This window comes from Ranitomeya variabilis, chromosome 6, assembly GCF_051348905.1.
Source record: "Ranitomeya variabilis isolate aRanVar5 chromosome 6, aRanVar5.hap1, whole genome shotgun sequence".
Classification (NCBI taxonomy): domain Eukaryota; kingdom Metazoa; phylum Chordata; class Amphibia; order Anura; family Dendrobatidae; genus Ranitomeya; species Ranitomeya variabilis.
In genome coordinates this window covers 462,116,448-462,141,724 of record NC_135237.1, presented here as the reverse complement: position 1 = coordinate 462,141,724, position 25,277 = coordinate 462,116,448, and the positions used below count along the sequence as shown (strand labels likewise).

The 25,277-nt window shown below is 45.6% G+C and overlaps 1 protein-coding gene across 1 annotated transcript in view; it reads right to left on the bottom strand.

The window, feature by feature from the left end:
* The window catches only part of RAB2A (RAB2A, member RAS oncogene family), a 127,441-nt gene that overhangs the window by 16,541 nt on the left and 85,623 nt on the right, over positions 1-25,277 (bottom strand). The window contains exon 7 of the mRNA XM_077270543.1: positions 10,363-10,431. Coding sequence (XP_077126658.1) covers positions 10,363-10,431 — 69 coding nt within the window. The remainder of the gene's footprint in view (positions 1-10,362; positions 10,432-25,277) is intronic.

The window sequence follows — 25,277 nt, the reverse complement described above, 5'->3', positions numbered from 1 at the left end:
GTCTAGAGGAATTGAAGAGAGGATAGTCTGGTGTGTACCGTACATACAGTGTGTGGATATACATGTATACGTGCAGTGTGTGTGTATATACATGTATACGTGTGTACATGCAGTGTGTGTATATACATGTATTCGTGTGTACGTGCAGTGTGTATATACATGTATACAGGCAGTGTGTGTATATACATGTATACGGGCAGTGTGTGTATATACATGTATACGTGCAGTGTGTGTATATACATGTATACGTGTGTACGGGCAGTGTGTGTATATACATGCATACGTGTGTACGTGCAGTGTGTGTATATACATGCATACATGTGTACGTGCAGTGTGTGTATATACATGCATACGTGTGTACGTGCAGTGTGTGTATATACATGTATACGTGTGTACGTGCAGTGTGTGTATATACATGTATACGTGTGTACGTGCAGTGTGTATATACATGTATTCGTGTGTACGTGCAGTGTGTGTACGTGCTGTGTGTATATACATGTATACGTGTGTACGTGCAGTGTGCGCATATACAGCTCTGGCAAAAATTAAGAGACCACTGCAAAATGTCTAGTTTTTCTCTTTATAGGTATATTTTTGAGTAAAATGTAAATTGTTCTTTAATTCTATAAACTTCTGACAACATGTTTCCGAATTTCCAAGCAATACATTTTGTATTTTTTTTGTGAAAAGGAGAAATGGTCAAAATTACAAAAAAAAAAAAAGTGCTTTCAGACCTCAAATAATGCAAAGAAAACAAGTTCATAATAATTTAGAAAAAAACAATACTAATGTTTTAACTCAGGAAGAGTTCAGAAATCAATATTTTGTGGAATAACCATGATATTTAATCACAGCTTTCATGCGTCTTGGCATGCTTTCCACCAGGCTTTCACACTGCTTCTGCGGCAAAAATGTAAGCAGTTCTTCTTTGTTTGATGGCTTGTGACTATCCATCTTCCTCTTGATTACATTCCAGAGGTTTTCAATGGGGTTCAGGTCTGGAGATTGGGCTGCCCATGACAGGGATTTGATGTGGTGGTCTCTTCATTTTTGAAGGAGCTGTACATGTGTATGTGCAGTGTGTGTATGTAAACATTTATTCAAATATAAGTATATATACACGGCTGAAGCCGGAAGCATATGGAGGGGCTCATGCAGCGAGCCAGCCCCATACCCGGCAGGCGATGGCTGTGTATTAGGGCCAGGACCTGCTGCTAACAAATGTGGGTGGATTGGAGCTCCGCCCATCATTGTTAACATGTTAAATGCCACTGTCAATCTCACACAGCGGCATTTCACAAGCGCCGACATGCCAGCGTGTCATTACCTCCTGCCATCGGCACGCCTAAAAGTTCAAATCAATCTCTTTTCCCCACATTGAAAAAAAAAAAAAATCTTAAAAAAATACACAAGTGGTATCACCGCGTTCAGAAAAGTCTAATCTATCAACTATATAAACAGTTTGCTACATCGGAAAACATTGAAAAATCAAGAACACCAAATGTAAGTTTTTTTCCCACAAAAAATGTTGTAACAAGTGATCAAAAAGTCATATTTATACCAAAATGGTACTAATTATAAGCTACCATACAGCTCCATTGGAAGAAAAAGAAAAATGCTACGGGTCTCGGAAAATGGGGACACAAATCCAAAATATATTTGTTGCAAACTTCAGTTTTTCATCATTAAAATGACAAAAAATGGACATGTTTGGTATCGCCGTAATCTTACTGATGAGTAGAATCATACTGCATGGTCATTTTTACCACAAAATGTACACTGTAAAAACAATTCTCCAAAAAACAATATCAGAATTGTATTTTTTTCACAATTTCACCTCACTTGGAATTTTTCTTCTAGTTTTCGAGTACACTTTTGTAAAATGAACTGTGTCATTCAACAGTACAACTCCTGCAAAAAGCAAGCCCTCATATGTCTATGTGGAAAGAAAAATAAAAGTTATGGCTGCAGGAAGAAGGGGAGGAAAAAACGGAAAAAACAAAAACGGGCTGCTGGGTGAACGCAACTTAAGTTAGGATGGGCAATAACTTCCTGATCGCTGGGGACCCACCATTGGGTCCTTTGTTGAGCCCATAGGAATGGAGCAGTGGGACGCACAGTTCATTGTCCATGAGACTTCTGCAGATCACCATGTACAGTGCTCAGCAATCTCTGCCAGTCCCATAATCAATAAATGGAGCGGTGGCTTACATGTGCTTTTCCATTCCAATGGGACACTACAGACCCCTATTCTCAAAATCAGTGGAGGTCCAAGAGGTGGAATCCCAGCAATCAGCAAGTTATCACGTAACACATGTAGAGGTGAGAAAGGGTTATTTCCAAACTGAGAAGTTAATGCCATCATTCCATTAGGCCAGGTGCCCTGATCCTCCATTTCAGGCCTCGGCATTTGCTCTTCTGCATTTCCATCAATGGAGTGGACTTATTTCATTAGCTAAGCAGCCGCCTGCTATCACGTGCCGAAACCCCGTCCTGCGTCAGGACAGGACTGGTAACTGCCGGGACGGGAGAGTGTGGCTACAGGAAGCACACGGCATCTGGCCTAATAGAACTGTATTATTCACTTAGGCAATGGACTGTTTAAAGCACGGCTGTGGAGTCGGAGCCCAATTTGGTGGAGTCTGAGTCGGAGTCATGGGAATGGAGGAGTTGAAGGTTTGGCTTACTGACTCCACAGTCCTGGTTTAAGGTGGATTTAGAAATATATTTCTTTTGCCTGGAAAACTCATTTAAAGAAGTGTAACAGATATCAGGGAACAATTGACTGTCCGCAATCCCAGGAAGCCTGGGGCGGCCATTGTGAAGGCCTGCATTTAGCAATGCTACTACAGCTGGGAAGTTTGTCACTACAGCTACACGCTGCGCTACACAACAGGTTACAGAGGAGACGGAGAAGGCTGCCGATAAATGAGTTATTACAATCCCTACAGTGTATTAGCATAATGATCCCATTCAGAGCAAATGGATAATAAATGCTAAGAGAATAGAGGCGGATTCACAAAGAAACTTCAAAGATCTCACTAGAAACAGTAAACTCTGGGGGAAATGGATTTGAGCAGACTGCAAACTGTTAAAGATCCAAAAGCAGCAGTCAATCTTGTATCAAAACGGGGAGACAAAGGAGAACAAGTCCTGCGGCGGTCCGCACTGGGCCAGGTGGCGACCCTTCTCCTATCAGGCCTCACCAACAGCGAGTGCTTGAAATGTAAGTCCTCCATTTACTGCCAGGCCACATGTAGTGGAAGCAGCTGCAGGGCTGATGGAGGTTTCCCAAAATGTCCTGCCAACGTCTACAACCCCTGCCCCCGGCAGGCACCACAGACCTCAGAGAGCGCTTCCAGGGCGCCTCCTTGTGGCCGTTCCCATCTAGGTTTGGCAGCTTATCTATAAGGCTACTTTCACACTAGCGTTAACTGCATTCCGTCACAATGCGTCGTTTTGCCGAAAAAACGCATCCTGCAAAAGTGTTTGCAGGATGCGTTTTTTCGCCATTGATTAACATGAAGCGACGCATTGTGACGGATTGCTACACGTCGCACCCGTCGTGCGACGAATGCGTCGTGCAGTGGCGGACCGACCGTCGGGAGCAAAAAACGCTACATGTAACGTTTTTTGCTCACGACGGTCCGCTTTTTCCGACCGCACATGCGCGGCCGGAACTCCGCCGGAACTCCGCCCCCACCTCCCCGCACCTCACAATGGGGCAGCAGATGCGCTGGAAAAATGCATCCGCTGCCCCCGTTGTGCGGCGGGGACAACGCTAGCGTCGGGGACCTCGGCCCGATGCACGGCGACGGGCCGAGCCCGACGCTAGTGTGAAAGAAGCCTAACTGAACCCCAGCAAAGGTATTTATGAACTTGTGGTACTCCAGGAAACCGGGTCAGAAGGAAAGTTCAGAGGAGGACTAATGTCAGAGGTAATCTATTCTAGAAGCCTCTATAGATAAATTAAAAATGTATGATCAACACTCTAGCCTACTGCACTAGTCATCCTGAGCCTCCTGGTTCATGACAGGTTAGAAAAAGCAGGAGAAATCTGCAGAGGTAATAGCGAACCCGTCTAACCATAATTTACACTGTGCTGGCAGCAACGTGTCCACTTTGAGAACCTACTCAAGGTTTATTTTATTTATACAAGTAACGTGCACAAGCAAATATCATAAGAACATAAGATAGCACAGAGGAGGTTAAAGATGGCTGCATCTGGAAAAAGAGGGAATATCCTCCATATTATAATAGGCATGATACAAATCCTGCATATCAATAATAAATATGGTAAACCAGAAAATCATATACATTATATATTAATAAATCTCAGAAAATGTCATGGTACAATGCATAATATTCAGATAAATATAGCGGGAGAATGCGTATGACAAACGTCAAATGTGCCACTCCTAACGCACGTACATATAGAAGATGTATACACAGGCATAAGTATGAACTCCTACATACAGTGATCATAAGTATATGCAGGAGAGTGTTACCTACGCCCATGGAGCCACTACACCCGACGCACGTTTCGCACTGAATGCTTCGTCACCGGTATCATCTCTATTATAACATGGAGGATATTCCCTCTTTTCCAGGTGTAGCCATCTTTAGTCTCCTCTATGCTATCATTATGTTTGTATGAAATTTGCTTTTGTACATTATTCATATAAATAGAATTATTGCATATTCTACTTGGCCTGAGTGAAAGTTTTTTTTTTCTTTATAGGAGTTGGTTATAATTATGCTTTTTGGCTCATTTACATGGATTGTGGTTTTAGGTGTTTATTTATGCAACTACAAAATTGTTGGAAAACACACTTAGATCTAATTCAGGCTGATTTTTTGGTTCTGTTAAACCGGATACAGTGGACAGATTCTGGTATTAAGATTTTTTTTTAATAAATCAATGCCAACAACAGGACTTATATCTAGTGATAAGCGAACGTGCCAGGATAAGGTGTTTTCAGACTATGCTCAGGTGCTAACCGAGTGTCTTCAAAAAATATGTCCGATTCCCCACATCTGTTCAACAGCCACAACACATTTTGGGATAACCTAACAACCAGACAATGCCTGCATGTGTTGAGGCTGTCAAACAGCCACGAGATATAGAGCCTTGGGGACGCGAACATATTATTCGAGTAAGCCGAAGACACTCTGTTAGCACACGAGCATGCTCATATAACACCTTATCCGAGCACGTTCGCTCATCACTACTAACATCCTGCTGCATCATGTTTTAAAAAGTGCCAAAACAATATCCCTCATCAGGATGAAAATAAGTGAACCCAGCCTAAAAGACTCAACACTAGTGATGAGCGAGTGTACTCATTGCTCGGGTTTTCTCGAGCATGCTCGGGTGACCTCCGAGTATTTGTTAATGAGCGGAGATTTAGTTTTCATTGCGGCAGCTGAATGATTTACAGCTATTAGCCAGCCTGAGTGCATGTGGGGGTTGCCTGGTTGCTAGGGAATCCCCACATGTACTCAGCCTGGCTAGTAGCTGTAAATCATGCAGCTGCGGCGATGAAAACTAAATCTCCGAGCACTACCAAATACTCGGAGGTCACCCAAGCGTGCTCAGGAAAACCCGAGCAATGAGTACACTCGCTCATCACTACTCAACACACATTAGATAAATGTGGTCAGCCATCTGTGAGGAGTCAAACTACAGGCCTGCAGGTCGAATCCGGCCCACCATATCATTCTCTGTGCCCCGCAAGGTCAGGACACAAAAGTACTGTCTCTTCACTTTCCTCCGTAAGAAGAGCTGGTCGGAGCAGTGTTGAAGTCTGTGCTGTAGCTCAAAATCTAAGATGGCAGCCGCCCCCTGTGCGGTCTCTGCCCCCTCTACAAAGTACTGGCTTCCTTCTATGTTGACACAGCCAGTGCTTAGCAGAGGCAGCAGAGCTGGTACAGGGAGCCGATGCCATCTTGGAATCTGACATGATGCGGCCAGTGCTTAGTAGAGGGAGCGGCGCCAGCACAAGGGGAGTTGGTGTAATCTTTGTGAGTGAACAAAGCCTGCCGTGACAGCAGTCAGCCTTCACAATCGATGAACGCAGTGACAGCAGTCAGCCTGCACAATCGGTGAACGCAGTGACAGCAGTCAGCCTGCACAATCGATGAACGCAGTGACAGCAGTCAGCCTGCACAATCGATGAACGCAGTGACAGCAGTCAGCCTGCACAATCGGTGAACGCAGTGACAGCAGTCAGCCTGCACAATCGGTGAACGCAGTGACAGCAGTCAGCCTGCACAATCGGTGAACGCAGTGACAGCAGTCAGCCTGCACAAATCGGTGAAAGCATGCTCAATTGCGGAGCTGCTCCATCGTCTTAAAGTGGCCGCGAATGAATACTACAATTAAACTATTATTAAAATCAATAGGAGACAGATGTGTAGTCAGCGGCCGCTATCAGAAGACAGAGCAGCTCCACAATGGAGCATTTCTGGTCGCCGACACAGGGAACAGCTGCTCAGTGGGGATGCTGGGTGCTGGACACCAACCGATCAGTAGAGAAGGGCAAACCTGAACAGTAAAGTTCGGCGTCCGTACCTAACACCTACTGTTTGGGTACGAACTTCACCAGGAAGTCTGTGTTACTGTTCAGGATCGGCCCCCCGAACACTGTGTGAGTGACCGCTTCTGATCGGCGGTAAAATCATTACCGCCTGTCAGACAGATGCGGTTCCCACGATGTCAAATGGAACTACTGCTTCCATCAGCCTATGCCTGCTGCCACTATTAGCAGCGAGAGCAGGCGGCGGCTTATGGGAGTATACATCAGCCGGTGCCTGAACTCTAAATAAATAATTAAAGAAACGTTTTGCCCCCCCCCCATTTTTGACAACCAACCAAGCTAAAGCAGGCAGCTGGTACTCTCAGGCTGGTGACGGGCCATGGACATTGCCCACCGCCCACCAGCCTAAAAATAGCAGCCCGCAGCTGCCCAGAAAAGGCACATCCATTAGTGAATGGGTCCTGGGTACTATTCGGGTACCCAAATCTGCCGAACATCCAGGGGTCTGCCTATCTCCATTCATCAGTGATAAAGTAGTGGTCAACCTATTTAAGCACTGAATTATTTCAGGTAAGTAGACTCAAGGTCTGTCAGGGCAATGTGGTCCGTTTATGGACTGTGAAGCACGAACGTCTGAATTCAGCCCAAGACACTAACTTTGAGCGCCATTTACATTTTGTTAGTATCTGTACTGATTTACTGAGCTTTTCTCTTCCTTATTTTCTGTAACAACCCTCTAGTTCTCTAATTTCCACCTGCTCAGCATTTCTTGACTTACACATTTTGCCCTTAATTAGGGAAGCATGAAGGGAATGACAGGCCTGCTTTATTCTGAGGGCTTTGGTGAAATGGAATCCATTGAAATGGCGGATTATTGATAGGCAACCTTATTAGAGAATCAAACATTCTATAAGGCTATGTTCACACGCTGCGGGTTTTGCTGCGGACCCGCAGCTGTTTTGCAGCTGCGGGTCCGCATCCTTTTTCCATGTAGGTTACAGTACAATGTAACCTAATGGAAAACAAAACCCGCTGTGCCGACGATCCTTTTTTTCTGTGGAAAATCCGCGCGGATTTTCTGCAGAAAAAAAGAAGGACCATGTCACTTCTTGGTGCAGAATCGCAGTGATTCTGCACCCATAGAAATGCATTGAACCGCTAACTTCCCGCATGGGGCTGTGCCCACGTTGCGGGAAGTTAAGCGGATAATGTGCGGGTGGTACCCGGGGTGGAGGAGAGGAGACTCTCCTCCAGGCCCTGGGAACCATATTTGGGTGTAAAAAAAAAGAATTAAAATAAAAAATCATGCTATACTCACCTCTCAGCGCTGCCCGCGGCGTCCGGTCTCAGTTGCTGTGCTGAACAGGACCTGTGGTGACGTCGCGGTCACATGACCGTGATGACGCCGCGGTCACATGACCGTGACGTCACGAAGGTCCTTGTCGGCACAGCTGCTTGCAGCGCCGGGGAGATCGCGACGTCAGAGGGTGAGTATAGCCAATTTTTATTATTTTTTACATTACTATTGATGCTGCATATTGCTGCATATGCAGCATCAATAGTACAGCAGTAATCCCGCAGCGGAAACCGCGGAACAAACCGCGATAAATCTGCAGGGATAACCGCAGCGGTTTTGCCCTGCAGATTTTCAATTCCGCTGCGGGATTAACCCGCAGAGGAACCCGCAGCGTGTGAACGTGGCCTAAAGCTTCACTTCTTATTGACAGAAGTACTGTAGGAAGTCATTGCCTCCCTATAAATGTAAAGGACAGCAGGCATCATCTAATTATCTTCTAACCAAATTGTTCTGGATTATTAAAGCTTCCCAAATTAATTTATGGTTTAATTAAAGAGGCTGTCTAGGCTTATGATACTGATGAACCAACCTTAGGATAGGTCATCAATATCAGATCGACTGCCTTAACACCAGCAGCCGCCGAATGTAAACACTGAACTGAGCTGCGCAACACCTTTGAATATGCAGTGGCCGCAGCAGAGCGCTGCAGATCAGCTCTTATTCAAGAGAACAGAAACTGATCTGTAGCATCCACTACACACTGAAAGGGGGCTGTGCCGGGTAGCTCCTTTCAACGTGTACATCTGAACATCAGCAAAGCTAATAGAAGCTGATCGGTAGGCGTACTGGTTGCCAGACCCCCAACGATGTAATATGGATGATGACTAGAGATGAGCGATCCCGAACTTAAATGTACGGCGTTTGTACCGGACTGTTCGTTTACGGTGCTAAACGCCGAACACAGACTACTGCCGGAAGTCTGGTGCAAAGTTCTGAATTCTGGGGGGAAGACAGAGAGCGCAAGAATTTTTTTCCAGCTCCAAAGTTAAGGTCCCCATACATTTCAATGGAGTTTGAAGTCTGGGTAAAGTTTGTGTACAAGAACTGAACTTTGATCTAAAGTTCGGGTCGAGTACCAGAACCTCAACTTCCAAGGGTCCACTCATCTCCAATGATGACCTATCCCACAGATGATGACCTAGTTTAGGTCATCCATAAATGCCTGGTGAATTCCTTTAAAAAAAAAATAATAATATATATATATATATATATATATACACATACATACACAGTACAGACCAAAAGTTTGGACACACCTTCTCATTTAAAGATTTTTCTGTATTTTCATGACTATGAAAATTGTACATTCACAATGAAGGCATCAAAACTATGAATTAGCACGTGGAATTATATACTTAACAAAAAAGTGTGAAACAACTGAAATTATGTGTTATATTCTAGGTTCTTCAAAGTAGCCACCTTTTGCTTTGATGACTGCTTTGCACACTCTGGGCATTCTCTTGATGAGCTTCAAGAGGTAGTCACCAGGAATGGTTTTCACTTCACAGGGGTGCCCTGTCAGGTTTAATAAGTGGGATTTGTTGCCTTATAAATGGGGTTGGGACCATCAGTTGTGTTGTGCAGAAGTCTGGTGGATACACAGCTGATAGTCCTACTGAATAGACTGTTAGAATTTGTATTATGGCAAGAAAAAAGCAGCTAAGTAAAGAAAAACGAATGGTCTTCCAACAATCTTGAAGGAATTCCCAGAGATGCTTAGCACTTGTTGGCCCTTTTGCTTTCACTCTGCGGTCCAGCTCACCCCAAACCATGTCGATTGGGTTCAGGTCTGGTGACTGTGGAGGCTCATCAAGAGAATGCCAAGAGTGTACAAAGCAGTCATCAAAGCAAAAGGTGGCTACTTTGAAGAACCTAGAATAGAAGACATAATTTCAGTTGTTTCACACTTTTTTGTTACCGTATTTTCCGGCGTATAAGACGACTTTTTAACCCCTAAAAATTGTCCCAAAAGTCAGGGGTCGTCTTATACGCCAGGTACGGGTGCACAGAGCGATCCTGGATGGTTCCCAGGGTCTGAAGGAGGAGACTCTCCTTCAGGCCCTGGGATCCATATTCATGTAAAAAATAAAGAATAAAAATAAAAAATATGGATATACTCACCCCTCCGACGGACCCTGGACCTCAGCGGTGCAAGCGTCTGCCTCCGTTCCTAAGAATGCAGTGAGTGAAGGACCGGCGATGACATCGCGGTCACGCGACCGCTCACGTGACCGCGACGTCATCGAAGTCATTCGTCAGTATTTGTAAATCATTACCAGGAGTGGGTGATAAATACAGAAGTGGTGACGTGTTTCTATTATACTTTTCCTCTGACTGTTTCACACCTGATTCTGGCTTACACATACTGATGTAACATACTGAGCCATTGAGCCTTTTTCATAATGTTGCTGTTGTGACTTCGTCCATAAATGTACCCATCTGACACGTGTGAAGACATAAAATTACCTCATTATTGATGTCAAAGACGCCTTCTTGAATTTTTTCGTAAATTTCTTTTGCTGTGTTTATGAATGCCTGGAAGACAAAAATAGAGGAAAATATGAATTGCTATGAAAAGATTCCCTGTTTAGTAGTAACCAACTATCAGATGTTGAATATGTTATCTCTTATGCTTGGTTATATAGCACCAGCACATTATGCAGCGCTGTACACACTATCATCACTGTCCCCATTGCCTTTGGATTGTAGCAGGAAACAAGGGTGGAAAACATATAAACTCCTTGCTGATGCTGTCCTTGGATGAGAAATAAGTAGGCTGGAACTTGTAGCAAAGTGCTGATATGGGGGGGGGGGGGATAAATCCAGGAATGTCAAATAACACTAGACAGGATGGCAATGACAGTGTTTTCTTCACATTTGTGGGGTGCCACTTTGGCTTGTGTCATTAGTTCTTTCAGGGAACAGGTCACCAGTGATTTTACACATGTTCCCCAATCTGGAGACAGCATGGTAAGCAGCAGCAGGAACTACGGATTATTCACTGGATTCAGGATTTAGGAGTCCAGTAGGCGGTCCTTGCAGTGATGTGCACTTCTATATGCATGCAGAGATACAAGTCAGCCACCAAGAATTATCACTGAATAATGAAATAAGTCATTTACCAAACATTCTCCATGTTCTGCTCAGCTCCCTACTGATAGATCATTTTATGGAATCCTATAATATTATATTCAATATATTTAGCACAGATTAAGTTGGGATCACACCGAAATAAACCCTAAATCCTATATAGTCTCTAAAACATCTGAATAGCACAGTGCTTCTCAACTCCAGTCCTCAAGACCCACTAACAGGTCATCTTTCCAGGATTTCCTTAGCATTGCATAGGTGATGGAATTAATGCTTGAGCACGTGATGAAATTATCACCTGGGCAATACTAAGGAGATCCTGAAAACGTGACCTGTTGGTGGCTCTTGAGGACTGGAGTTGGGGAACATCTGAATAGCAGCAAATGCTTGCAGAAAGAAGATAAAATAAATCATTTGCAGCTACTACATAACGTGCCCATGTAAGACAGCGAGCCTCATAAACCACCGCCATAGGGAATGACAGGCTTCAGCCGTGGAAAGTGTTAAATTGGGCTTTGAAGCATCGATTCCACAGCCCGGAAATCTTTCCTGAACTGTCAGGGAAGGCAGCTATATGAAGCAATGGTGAAATTACAGAGCAGCTATGGAGTCACCGCAGTAACAGATAGCAGGCACACACTTTTACGAGCTGCCTGCTGCCGAGCTAGAGCCATTAAATATTAATGGTGACCTTACTAACATTGGGCAGCAGACACTAGAGATGCTACGCTTCAGCAGAGAGCACTAGGGGAAGATGACACTTGCGATGGTTTATATCCTGTACAGTGCCGCCGCATTTGCCTGCAACATTTTTGCAGGGGAGGACAATGATTACTGAGCCCCCGAGTCTTCACCAGATGCTTACATGTAGATTTAGAAGATGAATACAACCGTGCCATGCCGAGCAAATTGCAAAGAGCATTTTCCAGCAAGAGGATATTTCATGGTGCCAATTAGAATTGAGACCCAGCACTACGTCCCATCCATGTATTCACAGTATACAGGTTTCAAGCGCCGCAGTATCTAGAGCAAAGCTTTAACCCTCAAAAATGCTTTTCTTTGGCTTAGGACTCAGAAGTTTACAATAAGACCTAAAGCCAGACCATAGATGACCTAGGAACTTACAATTCCCCTCCTTGGGGACGTCACAAGGCATGCCTAGAAAACACTGCCATAGTCACATCCTATCCAACGCTGCTAATGGTCCATGTGATTGCTGTAAAGCAGATTGCTAAAAGCCGTTAACAGCAGCACAAGCAAAATTGCTGCCCGCATAAGAACTATAGAATTTGTGGAAAAAAGCCAATATTTAGAAAAATAACAGATTAGGGAAAAAATGTATTAGTATCTGGTTTTAATTATTCAATATTGAAAAGCTATTACCTTTATTTAAAAAATATAAATAAAATCAATAAGTGTTCAAAGTTCAAAAATTGTATGTACCGGCAGATATAGGGCTAACCAGCAAGTAAATGGTGTTGCAAATTCCTTAATTTTTCACTTCATAGATCATAGAATGTTAAGAGTGTGAAGTGACCTCCAGGGTCATTGTGTCCAACCCCTGCTCAGTGCAGGATTCACTAAACCATCTCAGACAGATGTCAGACCAGACTCTGAACACTTCCATTGAAGGAGAACTCACCACCTCTCGTGGCAGCCTGTTCCACTCATTGATCGCCCTCACTGTCAAAAAGTTTTTTCTAATATCTAATCTGTTATCTTCTCCCTTTCAGTTTCATTCTATTGCTTCTCGTGTTTCCATGTGCAAATGAGAATAAAGATGATCCCTCTACACTGTGACAGCCCTTCAGATATTTGTAGACAGCTATTAAGTCTCTGATTAGCCTTCTTTTTCTGCAGGCAAAACATTCCCAGATTCTTTAATCGTTCCTCGTAGAACTTACTTTGCAGTTCGCTCATCATCCTGGTATGTCTTCTCTGAACTTGCTCCAGTTTTTTAAAATGTGGTGCCCAGAACTGGACACAGTATTCCAGATGAGGCCTGACCAAGGAGGAGTAGAGGGGGATAATCACTGCATGTGATCTATACTCTATGTTTCTCTTAATACATGCTAGAACTGTGTTTGCCTTTTTTGATGTTGCATCACATTGTTGACTCGTGTGCAGTCTGTGATCTATTAGTATACCCAAGTCTTTTTCACACATGCTGTTGCTTAGTTCAATTTCTCCCATTCTGTAGATGTAATTTTTGTTTTTCTTGCCCAGATGTTGAATCTTGCATTTATCCCTGTTAAATACCATTCTATTAGGCTACTTTCACACTAGCGTCATACGACGCACGACGTACCGACGCAAGCAGTGAAAGCGCCACACAACAGGGGCAGCGGATGCTGTTTTTCAACGCATCCGCTGCCCCATTGTGATGTGCGGGGAGGCGGGGGCGGAGTTCCGGCCGCGCATGCGCGGTAGGAAAAGACGGTCTAGACGCACCAAAAACGTTACATACAACGTTTTTTGGTGGCGACGGACCGACGCAACAGTCGCACGATGGTTGCGACGTGTGGCAATGCGTCGCTAATGCAAGTCTATGGAGAAAAAACGCATCCTACAAGCACTTTTACAGGATGCCTTTTTTCTACAAAACGATGCATAGCGACGTGCAGTGCACAACGCTAGTGTGAAAGTAGCCTTAAGGTACCTTCACACTAAGCGACTTTACAGCGATAACGATAGCGATCCATGACGTTGCAGCGTCCTGGATAGAGATATCGTTGTGTTTGACACGCAGCAGCGATCAGGATCCCGCTGTGAGATCGCTGGTCGTTGCTGAAAGTCCAGAACTTTATTTCGTCGCTGGATCTCCCGCTGACATCGCTGAATCGGTGTGTGTGACACCGATCCAGCGATGTCTTCACTGGTAACCAGGGTAAACATCAGGTTACTAAGCGCAAGGCCGCGCTTAGTAACCCGATGTTTACCCTGGTTACCATTGTAAAAGTAAAAAAAAAAAAAAAACACTCACATTCCGGTGCCCGGCGTCCGCTTCCCTGCACTCCTCCTGCATCCTGTGTAAGTGCCGGCCGTAAAGCAGAGCGGTGACGTCACCGCTCTGCTCTGTGGGAGATGCCGGAGATGTTCGGCGCTGACACAGGATGCAGGAGGAGTGCAGGGAAGCGGACGCCGGGCACCGGAATGTGAGTATGTGTTTTTTTTTTTACTTTTACAATGGTAACCAGGGTAAACATCGGGTTACTAAGTGCGGCCCTGCGCTTAGTAACCCGATGTTTACCCTGGTTACCAGGGGACTTCGGCATCGTTGGTCGCTGGAGAGCCGTCTGTGTGACAGCTCTCCAGCGACCACACAACGGCGAAACAGCGACGCTGCAGCGATCGGCATCGTTGTCTGTATCGCTGCAGCGTCGCATAAGTGTGAAGGTACCCTTAGTCACTGCCCATTGTTCAAGCTTATCTAGATCCTTCTGAATCCTTTCTGTCTTCTCTAAAGGCCCCGTCACACATAGCGATGCTGCAGCGATACAGACAACGATGCCGATCGCTGCAGCGTCGCTGTTTAGTCGCTGTGTGGTCGCTGGGGAGCTGTCACACAGACCGCTCTCCAGCGACCAACGATGCCGAGGTCCCCGGGTAACCATCGGGTTGCTAAGCGCAGGGCCGCGCTTAGTAACCCGATGTTTACCCTGGTTACCAGTGTAAAATGTAAAATAACAAACAGTACATACTCACATTCGCGTCCCCCGGCGTCCGCTTCCTGCACTGACTGAGCGCCGGCCCTAACAGCAGAGCGGTGACGTCACCGCTGTGCTGTACTTTCACTTTACGGCCGGCAGTCAGTCAATGCGGGAAGCGGACGGCAAGGGACCTGACGGACACCGGAATGTGAGTATGTAGTGTTTTTTTTTTTTTACATTTACGATGGTAACCAGGGTAAACATCGGGTTACTAAGCGCGGCCCTGCGCTTAGTAACCCGATGTTTACCCTGGTTACCAGTGAAGACATCGCTGAATCCGTGTCACACACACCGATTCAGCGATGTCAGCGGGACCTCAACGACCAAAAAAAGGTCCAGGCCATTCCGACACGACCAGCGATCTCACAGCAGGGGCCGGGTCGCTGGTACGTGTCAAACATAGCGAGATCGCTACTGAGGTCGCTGTTGCGTCACAAAACTTGTGACTCAGCAGCGATCTCGCTAGCGATCTCGCTATGTGAGACGGGGCCTTTAGTGTTAGCTATCACTCCTAGCTTTGCATCATCTGCAAATTTGATTAGTTTATCTTCAGTTCCCTTATCTAGATTATTTCTAAAAATGTTGAACAACACTGGGTCCAGGACAGAGCCTTGTTGTACCCTACTTGAAACACTCTTCCAATTGAGTGTACAACCATTTTTTACCACTCTGAGTACGATCACTGAGCCAGTTATGAATCCACCTAACCGTAGCTTTGTCAATCCCATACTTGGTCATTTTTCAATAAGGATAGTATGAGATACGTTATCCAATGTCTTGCTGAAGTCGAGATATACTATATCTACTGCATATCCCTGATCCACCTAGTCAGTGATTCCATCTTAAAAGGAAATGAGATTAGTCTGGCATGACTTGTTTGCTACAAACTCATGCTGGCTCTGGTTAATTACTGAATTATTGTCCAAGTACTTACATACCTGCTGTTTAATAATTAGTTCAAATATCTTTCCTGGTATAGAAGTAAGGCTCACAGGCCAGTTATTTCCTGGCTCGATGTTCTTTCCTTTTTTGAAGATGGGGACAACATTTGCCATTCTCCAATCTTCTGGGACTTCTCCTTTTCTCAAGCAATTTTCAAAGATTCTGGCTAGTGGTTCTGCAACTTCCTCTGCTATCTCTTTCAGTACCCTAGGATGTAATTCATCTGGACCAGGAGATTTAGGCTTGCCTTCATTAAAAACAGTGATGAATATCAAACTTCTAGAGCAGTTATGATAGACTTAAGGTTTAGAGCTAACGGGATCCAGTATTCCGATGTTGTTGGGGGTACAATAATATGTCATCTCATGAGTGGCTCCAGAGAATGAGATAGCTGTGGGGAGCAAAGCATAGTAAGGGCATCTGTGAAAAACACCAACAAACCCACGTCCCCTTTGTTATTCCATCAGCTCCTCTCTGCTACTTCTCCACTGATCTATCTGGACAGTGATGGCATTGCAACTACAGCGCAAGACTGCTGCAGCCAATCACTGGACCCAGAAGTCTTGTGCTGTCTTTCTCATGATTGCCGAGATCATTGATTAGTTGCAGGCATGATGCCACCGCCGAGGTGATGTCAACAAGCAACAGAGGTGGGTGCTGATGCAGGAAGGGATAAATAATGATGATTTTGTGATTTTTGAACAGTAGAAAGCATTAGGCCACTGAAGTGCAGAAAAGGAATAGCCCTTTAATTAGGACTCTTTATAAGAGAACTTATATTCATTATTTCATTTGTTGCTAACTAACAAATTAAAAAAATAAATAAAAAAATAGTCAGAAAACATGGAGTTCAATTTTTACTGGTCTAACCCTATGGTTCCTCCAGGGTTCCTCCTCAGATACGCTGCACAAGAAAGCAGCCCCTTATCCTCCAACTATTGAAACAAGATGTTTAGTCAAGACAAATAAGTTAGGCCTCATTCAGATGTGCGTTTTTGCCTATGAGTGCTATTCTTGTTCTTCACAGATAGACTATCACAGGTATGAGTTCTATGGGGCCATTCACATGTCCGTGATTTTCCATGGACAGAGTGGTCCATGCAAAGTAACAGACACGTTCAATTTTTATCTGAGTGCCAGATCACAATTGGCAATGCAAGTCTATCGGTCCTTGGGAAAAAATAAAAATCAAGATAGCACTCAGATGGCATCTGAGTGCGGTTTAATTTTAACAGACTGAAGATAAATATGTGTGCACTACTAATGGTGGTGCTCAGGTAGGTTCCCACACCTCGTGATAAAATAGAAGAACCTGGCACTCAACTTAAAGGGAAGGTACCGCGTTTGTAGATCATTAATAAATCACTTTGAGGGCTGTCCCACACGTCCAGATAATTCCGGTACCGGAATAAATCGGTACCGGAGTTATCAGTGTCCGTGTGCCTGGGAACTCACGGAGGCCATACGTGCGGCACACGTGTGCCGCCCGTATGGCGAGTGGGTACCACACGGAGCGTGTGGTACCCACTCTGCATGGTGCTGAAGCTGCGATTCATATGCTCCCTGCAGCAGCGTTTGCTGCAGAGAAAATATGAAGAATAGTGTTTAAAATAAAGATCCATGTGTCCGCAGGCCCCCCACCCCCTGTGCGCCCCCCCCCCCGCTGGTCAGAAAATACTTACCCGCTCCCTCGCTGCTTCCTGGTCTGGCCGCGGCTTCTCCTGCATGCGGTCACGTGGGGCCGATCATTTACAGTCATGAATATGTGGCTCCACCTCCCATAGGGGCGGAGCCGACTATTCATGATTGTAAATGATCGGCCCCACGTGACCGCATACAGTAGGAGGCGCGGCCAGACCAGGAAGGAGCGAGGGAGCGGGTAAGTATTTTCTGACCAGCGGGGGGCGCACAGGGGGTGGGGGGGCGGCGGACACCTAAATCTTTATTTTTAACACTATTCTTCATATTTTCTCTACAGCAAACGCTGCTGCAGGGAAGATATGAATACCGGCTTCAGCACCATGTGGGGGGGACAGCGCTTACTGTAGCGCTGTCTCCTGCACGCACACGGACCCCAGACGGAGAATGTCCGTGTGAGGTCCGTGTTTTACGCGGACCCATTGACTCTATTGGGTCCGTGTAAAACGTGCGCTCCCACGAACACTGACATGTCTCTGTGTTTGGCACACGGAGACACGGTCCGCAAAAAATCAATGACATCTGAACAGATGCATTGATTTTTATGGGTCTACGTGTGTCAGTGTCTCCGGTACGTGAGGAAACTGTCACCTCACGTACCGGAATCACTGACGTGTGAAACCGGCCTAATGTAGCATAACATGCTGCTATAACCAAGTTTTAAATGCATGTGAAACAGATTTTGTGTGTTATATGAGTTTAAAGAAGGCACTGGGGGCTGACATCTTGGTTTGACAGCAGTTCACGACACTATCAGTGTCATTTTACGGCACCCCATGGACATAGGAGATAATAGACCGGCGCTGACCCTATCTATAACATTGCAGCAACATTAGAAGTGAGCTGGGCATGCCTCTGTGGGCTGCACAATTCACTGCTGTAGGTGTGACTGGCCTCCATTTTATTATAGCCCAGTGCTATTTGCCGAGCTCCACTAAAGGTACCGTCACATTAAGCGACGCTGCAGCGATATCGACAACGATGCCGATCGCTGCTGCGTCGCTGTTTCGTCGTTGTGTGGTCGCTGGAGAGCTGTCACACAGACAGCTCTCCAGCGACCAACGATGCCGAAGTCCCCGGGTAACCAGGGTAAACATCGGGTTACTAAGCGCAGGGCCGCGCTTAGTAACCTGATGTTTACCCTGGTTACCAGTGTAAATGTAAAAAAAACCAAACACTACATACTTACATTGCCGTGTCTGTCGCGTCCCTCGCCTTCAGCTTCCCTGCACTGTGTAAGCGCCGGCCCTAAGCACAGCGGTGACGTCACCGCTGTGCTTTGCTTTACGGCCGGCACTGACACATTCAGTGCAGGAAGCTCTGAGCAGCAGCGCGGACGCCGGGGGACGTGACAGACATCAGAGGGTGAGTATGTAGTGTTTTTTTTTTTACTTTTACAATGGTAACCAGGGTAAATATCGGGTTACTAAGCGCGGCCCTGCGCTTAGTAACCCGATATTTACCCTGGTTACCATTGTAAAACATTGCTGGCATCGTTGCTTTTGCTGTCAAACACGACGATACACGCCGATCTGACGACCAAATAAAGTTCTGGACTTTCAGCAACGACCAGCGATATCACAGCGGGATCCAGATCGCTGCTGCGTGTCAAACACAACGATATCGCTATCCAGGACGCTGCAACGTCACGGATCGTTGTCGTTCTCGTTGCAAAGTCGTTTAGTGTGAAGGTACCTTTACTCTATCACAGGAGAGAAGCAAGTCCTGAGCAGACATCCCCTGTAGTGATGTGTCGTTCGCGAACGAGCCGACACAAAGAGCCGGCTCCCTGCTGTGAACGATGGGAGCCGGCACGCCAGTGAGAGCCACTAAAATTCCTGAATGGCTCTCACTGGGCGTAAAATCCCGGGCTTCGGCATGTGTAACTCAGCCCACCTGAGCAAAACCTCGCCAACTCTTCAATTTAATTGGCTCTAAGAAGTGGGCGGAGTTTCTGCGGTAGGTGGGCGGAGTTTCGGACGCCTGAACAGATATTCAATAGGGATCCATTTAGGATCCAAAAAGAGCCGTTTTGTGAGCCGAAAGAGCCGACTCTTTTTGGTGAGCGGAGCCATGAGAGCCGGATCACCAAAAAGAGCCGGACTGCCCATCACTAATCCCCTGCTCTCACACGCTGCCCTCCCTGGGTGCTTCTCCTGCTCTGTCTCCGCCTCCTCACACACAGTCTCGGAGATCTCTGGTAAGCTGCATTCACAGCCTGCAGAGAGGGAGCTGACACCTGGAGAGACAGCAGGAGAGCTGACAGGACAGGGATTAAGGTGGGGGAAGGGGGGATGGCAAGAGTGTTAGTCACAAAACAGGAGAGACATAGAATGCACACAATACAGCATAGCATGCTCAATATGTGTCTCACTCATCATTCTACATGTCTCTCTCCCATCAGTCTTTCTCAGCCATACCAATGTATCTCTCCCCTCCCTCCACATTGCCTGGCCATTCACTGCAGACCTGGATCTCCTTCTTATCTTACTGAGGGATGAGTCACAGACAGCTCTGCTCAGATAATGCTGCTCCATACATAAACACCACATGTCTTCACTCTTCCTCCAGTCCACCATGCTGCTGAGCCCACTGAGTTCTGCTCTTCTGTAAACTCTAGCTGTGTTTCTGATGCAGTAACTGCTGGTGATAGCAGATCACAGGGCAGTCACACACAAAATGGCTCTGCCCTGTGATGCTGCTCTTCATTCTGCCCTAGGGATATTAGACCACCCAAAAAAGGAGGGAAATGGTGATGTCAGCAGTTACTGCCCCAATTTTCCAGCTAACAGTAAAGCTGGTAAGTCTTACTATAGCTGCTTGAGGTCTAAAACGGAAAATGCTCCCCCTAGTGGTCAATATATATATATTTGTAAGAAAATATATAATATTTTTCATATAGAAATGTTTGCAAACAGTGCAAACAATGCATTAATACATTTTATTTACTATTTTAAGCTTAATTTCACAAAAAAACAAACTACAAAAAAACTGGTGGCACCTTCCCTTTAATGCTTAGTACCAATTGGTACTACAAATAAACTTCTCACTAAGCATTAAGTTGAGTGCCTGGTAATTCTATTTTGATTTTAACAGACTGTCACAGAGAAGGTGGAGAAACTTTTTTTTTCTCCATGTACAAGAAAAATTTATGACATTCAGACCACATTGTGATCAAAATAATCGGTCTGCTTTTCTTGTACGTCAGAAAAAAGGATGTGTGAATAATGCCTAAAAGGAATGACTGGGTAATGATTACTAGGGCTTATTCAGACATCTGTGAAAATCGGTCCTAGACCAGACTGCAATGCACGCACTAATATATGGAGCGGTCACACTCGGGCTGGTAAGCTGCGGTTAGTCTGTGCATTGGCACGGACATCTGAAAGAGACCTTAGACAGTATAAACTTGGCCCTGTGAGTAAAAAGTATCAAACTCTTACCTCATTGCTAGCGTGCGGACCTAGAAACCTCCCAACGTGTATGGAACAAGCAGGAAGCTATGACGCCCCCTCCCCTTCTCCTACTGCTAATTCTGGTCACATGAGGGAGATGGAAATGATTGCGGACTGATCATACACAAATGCTGACAGACAATACATGGCCAGGCCAATCAATCAATCTATACATCAAGACAGAGGCTTCTCGGATTCTTCGGAGGATTAGTTGTCTTGTGGTTTGGGCTCCTGTCTCTGAAGTTCGAGATGCCTCTTCAGCATAATCCTTTACCCACAGAGTCAGTGGAGTGTTTTATATCGTTTTGACTCTTATTATCAACATTTCCATAACTACCAGACTAAACAATAGCGCAAGGCAATTTCACGGCATTTCTGACCAGGGTGTTTAATTCATTTTTTCCTTTAGGCTATGTATACCTTTAAGCAGCAGGATTTTTCCCAGCCACGTAATACACACCACTACTGTGATGTCGGGACCGGACTAGGTGTAAATAACCCCGTACAGCAGACGTATAGAGACAGCGACACTGCCCCCAAGAGCGACATTCAGGGACCACACTGCAGCAGCCATGGCAGGGTGAGAAATAAACACTGTACGTATGTACAACGCCACATCTCCTTACTGGGCTGTACAATCACTAACATCCCACACTACTGTACAGGATATTTAGAGGAAGAGAGAAGTAGAAAACTCAGAATTTGGTGAAGCAGCATGGCTCAGTTGTTAGCACCAAGGACATCGGAAAGGAATTTGTATGCTTTCTCCGGGTCCACAAGCCAAAGACATACGGATAGGGAATTTAGATGGTGAGCCCCAGTGGGGACAGTGATGTCTGTATATGGGAGTAAAATAACTAAAATAAATAAGATGCTACTGTCAGAAAAAAAAAAGAAAGCAGGAATAGTGTTCATCAAGTTTTACTACTCCGAAAACAGGCTGGGCTTAAAAAATGGGCACTGCTGGGAGTGACTGCCTTCTTGGCAAATCAAAAGTGTCAGACTCGCAGAACGAACTCGTAATTACCGTAGCTGCCATGACTCAAAGTACAGATATAGCTGCTGAAGGGGTCCCTTAATATTTGGCTGCTTGTAAATCAACTAAATGATCTTACATTAACAAGTATGGATGTAGATCTAAAGTGGAACAGGAATGGACATAAACTAGAAACCCCTTTAAGTAGTTTCTCCCAGAAACAACATTTATTACCTATCCAGGAGATAGATAAGTGCATGATCATTGGGTCCTGGCTATTAAAGCAGTGATCCATCTCTGCTCATATACAGCCCCACTCGCCTCCTGATGCAGAAGTGAGAGGCTCTGGGTTACCCCTTTAAGATCTGCACCATTCAGGAGCAGGGAATGGAGTCGTAGTGAGCATGTGCAGTGAATGCAGCAGAGGTCGCACATGCTCACTACTGCTCCATTCATACCAAGGACTTTGGGACCCAGGTTTTCGTGAGAGTTGGAGCTCCCAAGTGTCGTGCATCCAGAGATCACACATCATCTGTCATGTATGCATGAGATATGTTGTTGACAGGAGGTTTTAATAATAATTTTTATTTCTAGAGTGCCAACACATTCTGCAGTGCTTTACATTAAAGGGAACCTGTCACCCTCCCCCAGGCGTTCTTAACTAAAAGAGCCACCTTGTGCAGCAGTAATGCTGCATTCTGACAAGGTGGCTCTTTTAGTTATTGGTGCTGTAACTAGAGAAATAATCCGTTTTGTAATTTGTCCTAAATACCTGGTCTTCAGTCAAGGAGGCCGGCCTTTCCCCCCTGCTGCAGATGCCACACAGCCGTCACTCAAGTCTTCTTGGCGCCGCCTCCTCAGCGCTGTTTTGAAATGATCCGGCGCCTGCGCTCTTTTCTCCTGCCTTGGGCAGGCGCAGTGAGCGCTGCCCGTCCTCTGTGCTCATATGCAGTCTAGCTGACTGTGCGGAATCCCAGCCCCGCAGTGTCTTCTGATTTATTCTCACTGCGGGGTGGGGATTCACAGGCAGGGCGGCCGCACAGGCACAGTCAGCTAGACTGCATATGAGGACAGACGGGCAGCGCTCACTGCGCCTGCCCAAGGCAGGAGAAAAGAGCGCAGGCAACGGCTCATTTCAAAACAGCGGTGAGGAGGCGGCGCCCGGCGCCAAGAAGATTCGTGTGACGGCTGTGTGGCGTCTGCAGCAGGGGGGAAAGGCCTGCCTCCTTGACTGAAGAAAGGTATTTGGGACAAATTACAAAACAGATTATTTCTGCAGTTACAGCACCCAGAACTAAAAGAGCCACCTTGTCAGAATGCAGCATTACTGCTGCACAAGGTGGCTCTTTTAGTTAAAAACGCCTGGGGGGGGACAGGTTCCCTTTAAAGGCTTTCCCTTTATAATAGCATACACAGTGTATTATAAGAAGTATTGAACAATTATTTTTTTTTTTTATCTTGATCCCATCCAGTAATTGGATATGGCCTGGAAATGTCTGCACATGGAGGGATCCCACGCACATCTAAGAAAGTAAACAGGGTCCACGGTGGAAAAACTCATCATGGTCCTCATCGTTTGAGCAGTGGCAGCATTTGACTGTTGAACTTGCCACCAGAGCTTTGTTTCCTAATTAACAGGACTGATATGTTTTCACCTTTAAAGGCCTTACAGCTCCCCAGAGCAATCAATCTACTGCAGCTCAATTACTGCACCGCGCTCAGGCCGCAGCTACATAAGGCAGGGAGGGTGGCTGCAGCCATGAATATGCATGGCTTCTAAGTGGGTGATCGAGCCATCGCGGAGGGGTCAGGAGAATTTGCAGCAAAATAATGAAAGGAATTAATCATCTCACACTTTCGTCAAGCACTTAGGAAAGCAAGTGCATTTTTTCAGGCGTGCCGCTAGGATAGAGAAGACCTGGCCCCGAGCCAGTCGTGAATTGATTCACAATTCTCTGAAATGGAAGTTTTTAATTTTCAAATAACGATGGAGAGGATGAGGGGGGGGAATTCCTGGGCTTGCGATTAACATACCAATTATCGCGATGGCCTAACAAACCGTGCTAATTGAAAACGGCGGTCAAAAGCTGCACAAATCCGAGCAGCTGGGATCCCGTATGGGGTGTTCAGTTGTTCGCGTTAAGTAAAACATTGAACAGAGCCATGAAATCCAGAAAACGTGTTATGATAACTTCATGTAAACAAGCACTTAACAACTGGCACATGGAGGGAAGCATTACAGCGCTCGCCGCTTCCTCCCGCCCCGGATTCATTACGGGGGAAAATCACTTAAATTAAGTCCAAGGCCTCCGTTTATTTTAGGTCAAGAGGAATTATATGCTGATTTATGGCTCCACAAATGTCGTACTGTAAGTGTGACAGCGCCAAGAATGGATCACTGTAACGCTAGAGCGATATACCGCTTAGCCGCAATTACCCACAAATAAACATCAGACAATTCCAATTTTCAATGGCTGACATCAAAAACAACATGGAAAGGGCTCTCTCTGGCGCATTATGTGCTTTGTTAGGAGAACGAGCACCAGATGACTCCCCGTGCAGTGGTGGGGCCGCGGCCAGATGTTTGGAATCACACGCACCACTTACTCTAACATACCTCAGCGTTCCCTACTGTTCAGCGCTATATATTCAACCTTTCATCACGCATCAAGTTCAATTACAAAAATCTATGTCTCCGTGCGCTCTTTGTCTGGCTTCCTGCTCCAGCCTACTATTCCTCTTGGCGAGTAAAACCCCAATTTGTTAGATGCTTCCTGGGCTGCACGTTTTGGCTCAAGAGAAAAGAACACCAAGCTGGCGAAGAAGAGGACTAGGAACCATGGCTGCCAGGACACAGACAGTTCTCAAGTGTTCTTAAAGGAGAATGGCCATAAAGACATTCTCTTCTTCTGATCTATACCACCATGGCAATGCCCGCGTTAAAGGGGTTGCCCAGGTGATAGGTGTTTTTAAAGGGGGTTCGGTCTTGTATGTAATTAGAATGATATTCTTCCTGTTCTGACACCACGTGGTCTTAGCTTTGCAATTACATCTCAACACTCAGAATTGGCTGGAAATTATGGATAAGCCAAGTACTAGAAAAACCCATGGGGGTCAGTGAGGGCGATTATCAATACTTTACTTATTTTATAATTGGGCCGGGCAATAAATATTTGTTGTCTTAGGTCTTCATACGGTAGTAGATGATGGGGATTGATGACACGAGCAGGTATCTAGGGTTCTGTGTAAACCTCCACAGAATAGAGCAGTAAGGAGCGTGTGTGGCGCTAGCATGGGCACACCATATAACCTGAGGCCCAATGCCAGCTGGGTATATAGCTCAGGCTGATATTGGACAGCAATTTGAGACTTAATCTGTATTAGTTTATGATCCATTACTTGTTGAACTTAGGGTGCATCTACACTGATCACTGTCTTCAATGTGCATTCCAGGAACAACTGGCCAGTGTGAACAGGCAGCCAATCATTTGATAAATGAGCAAAATGTTA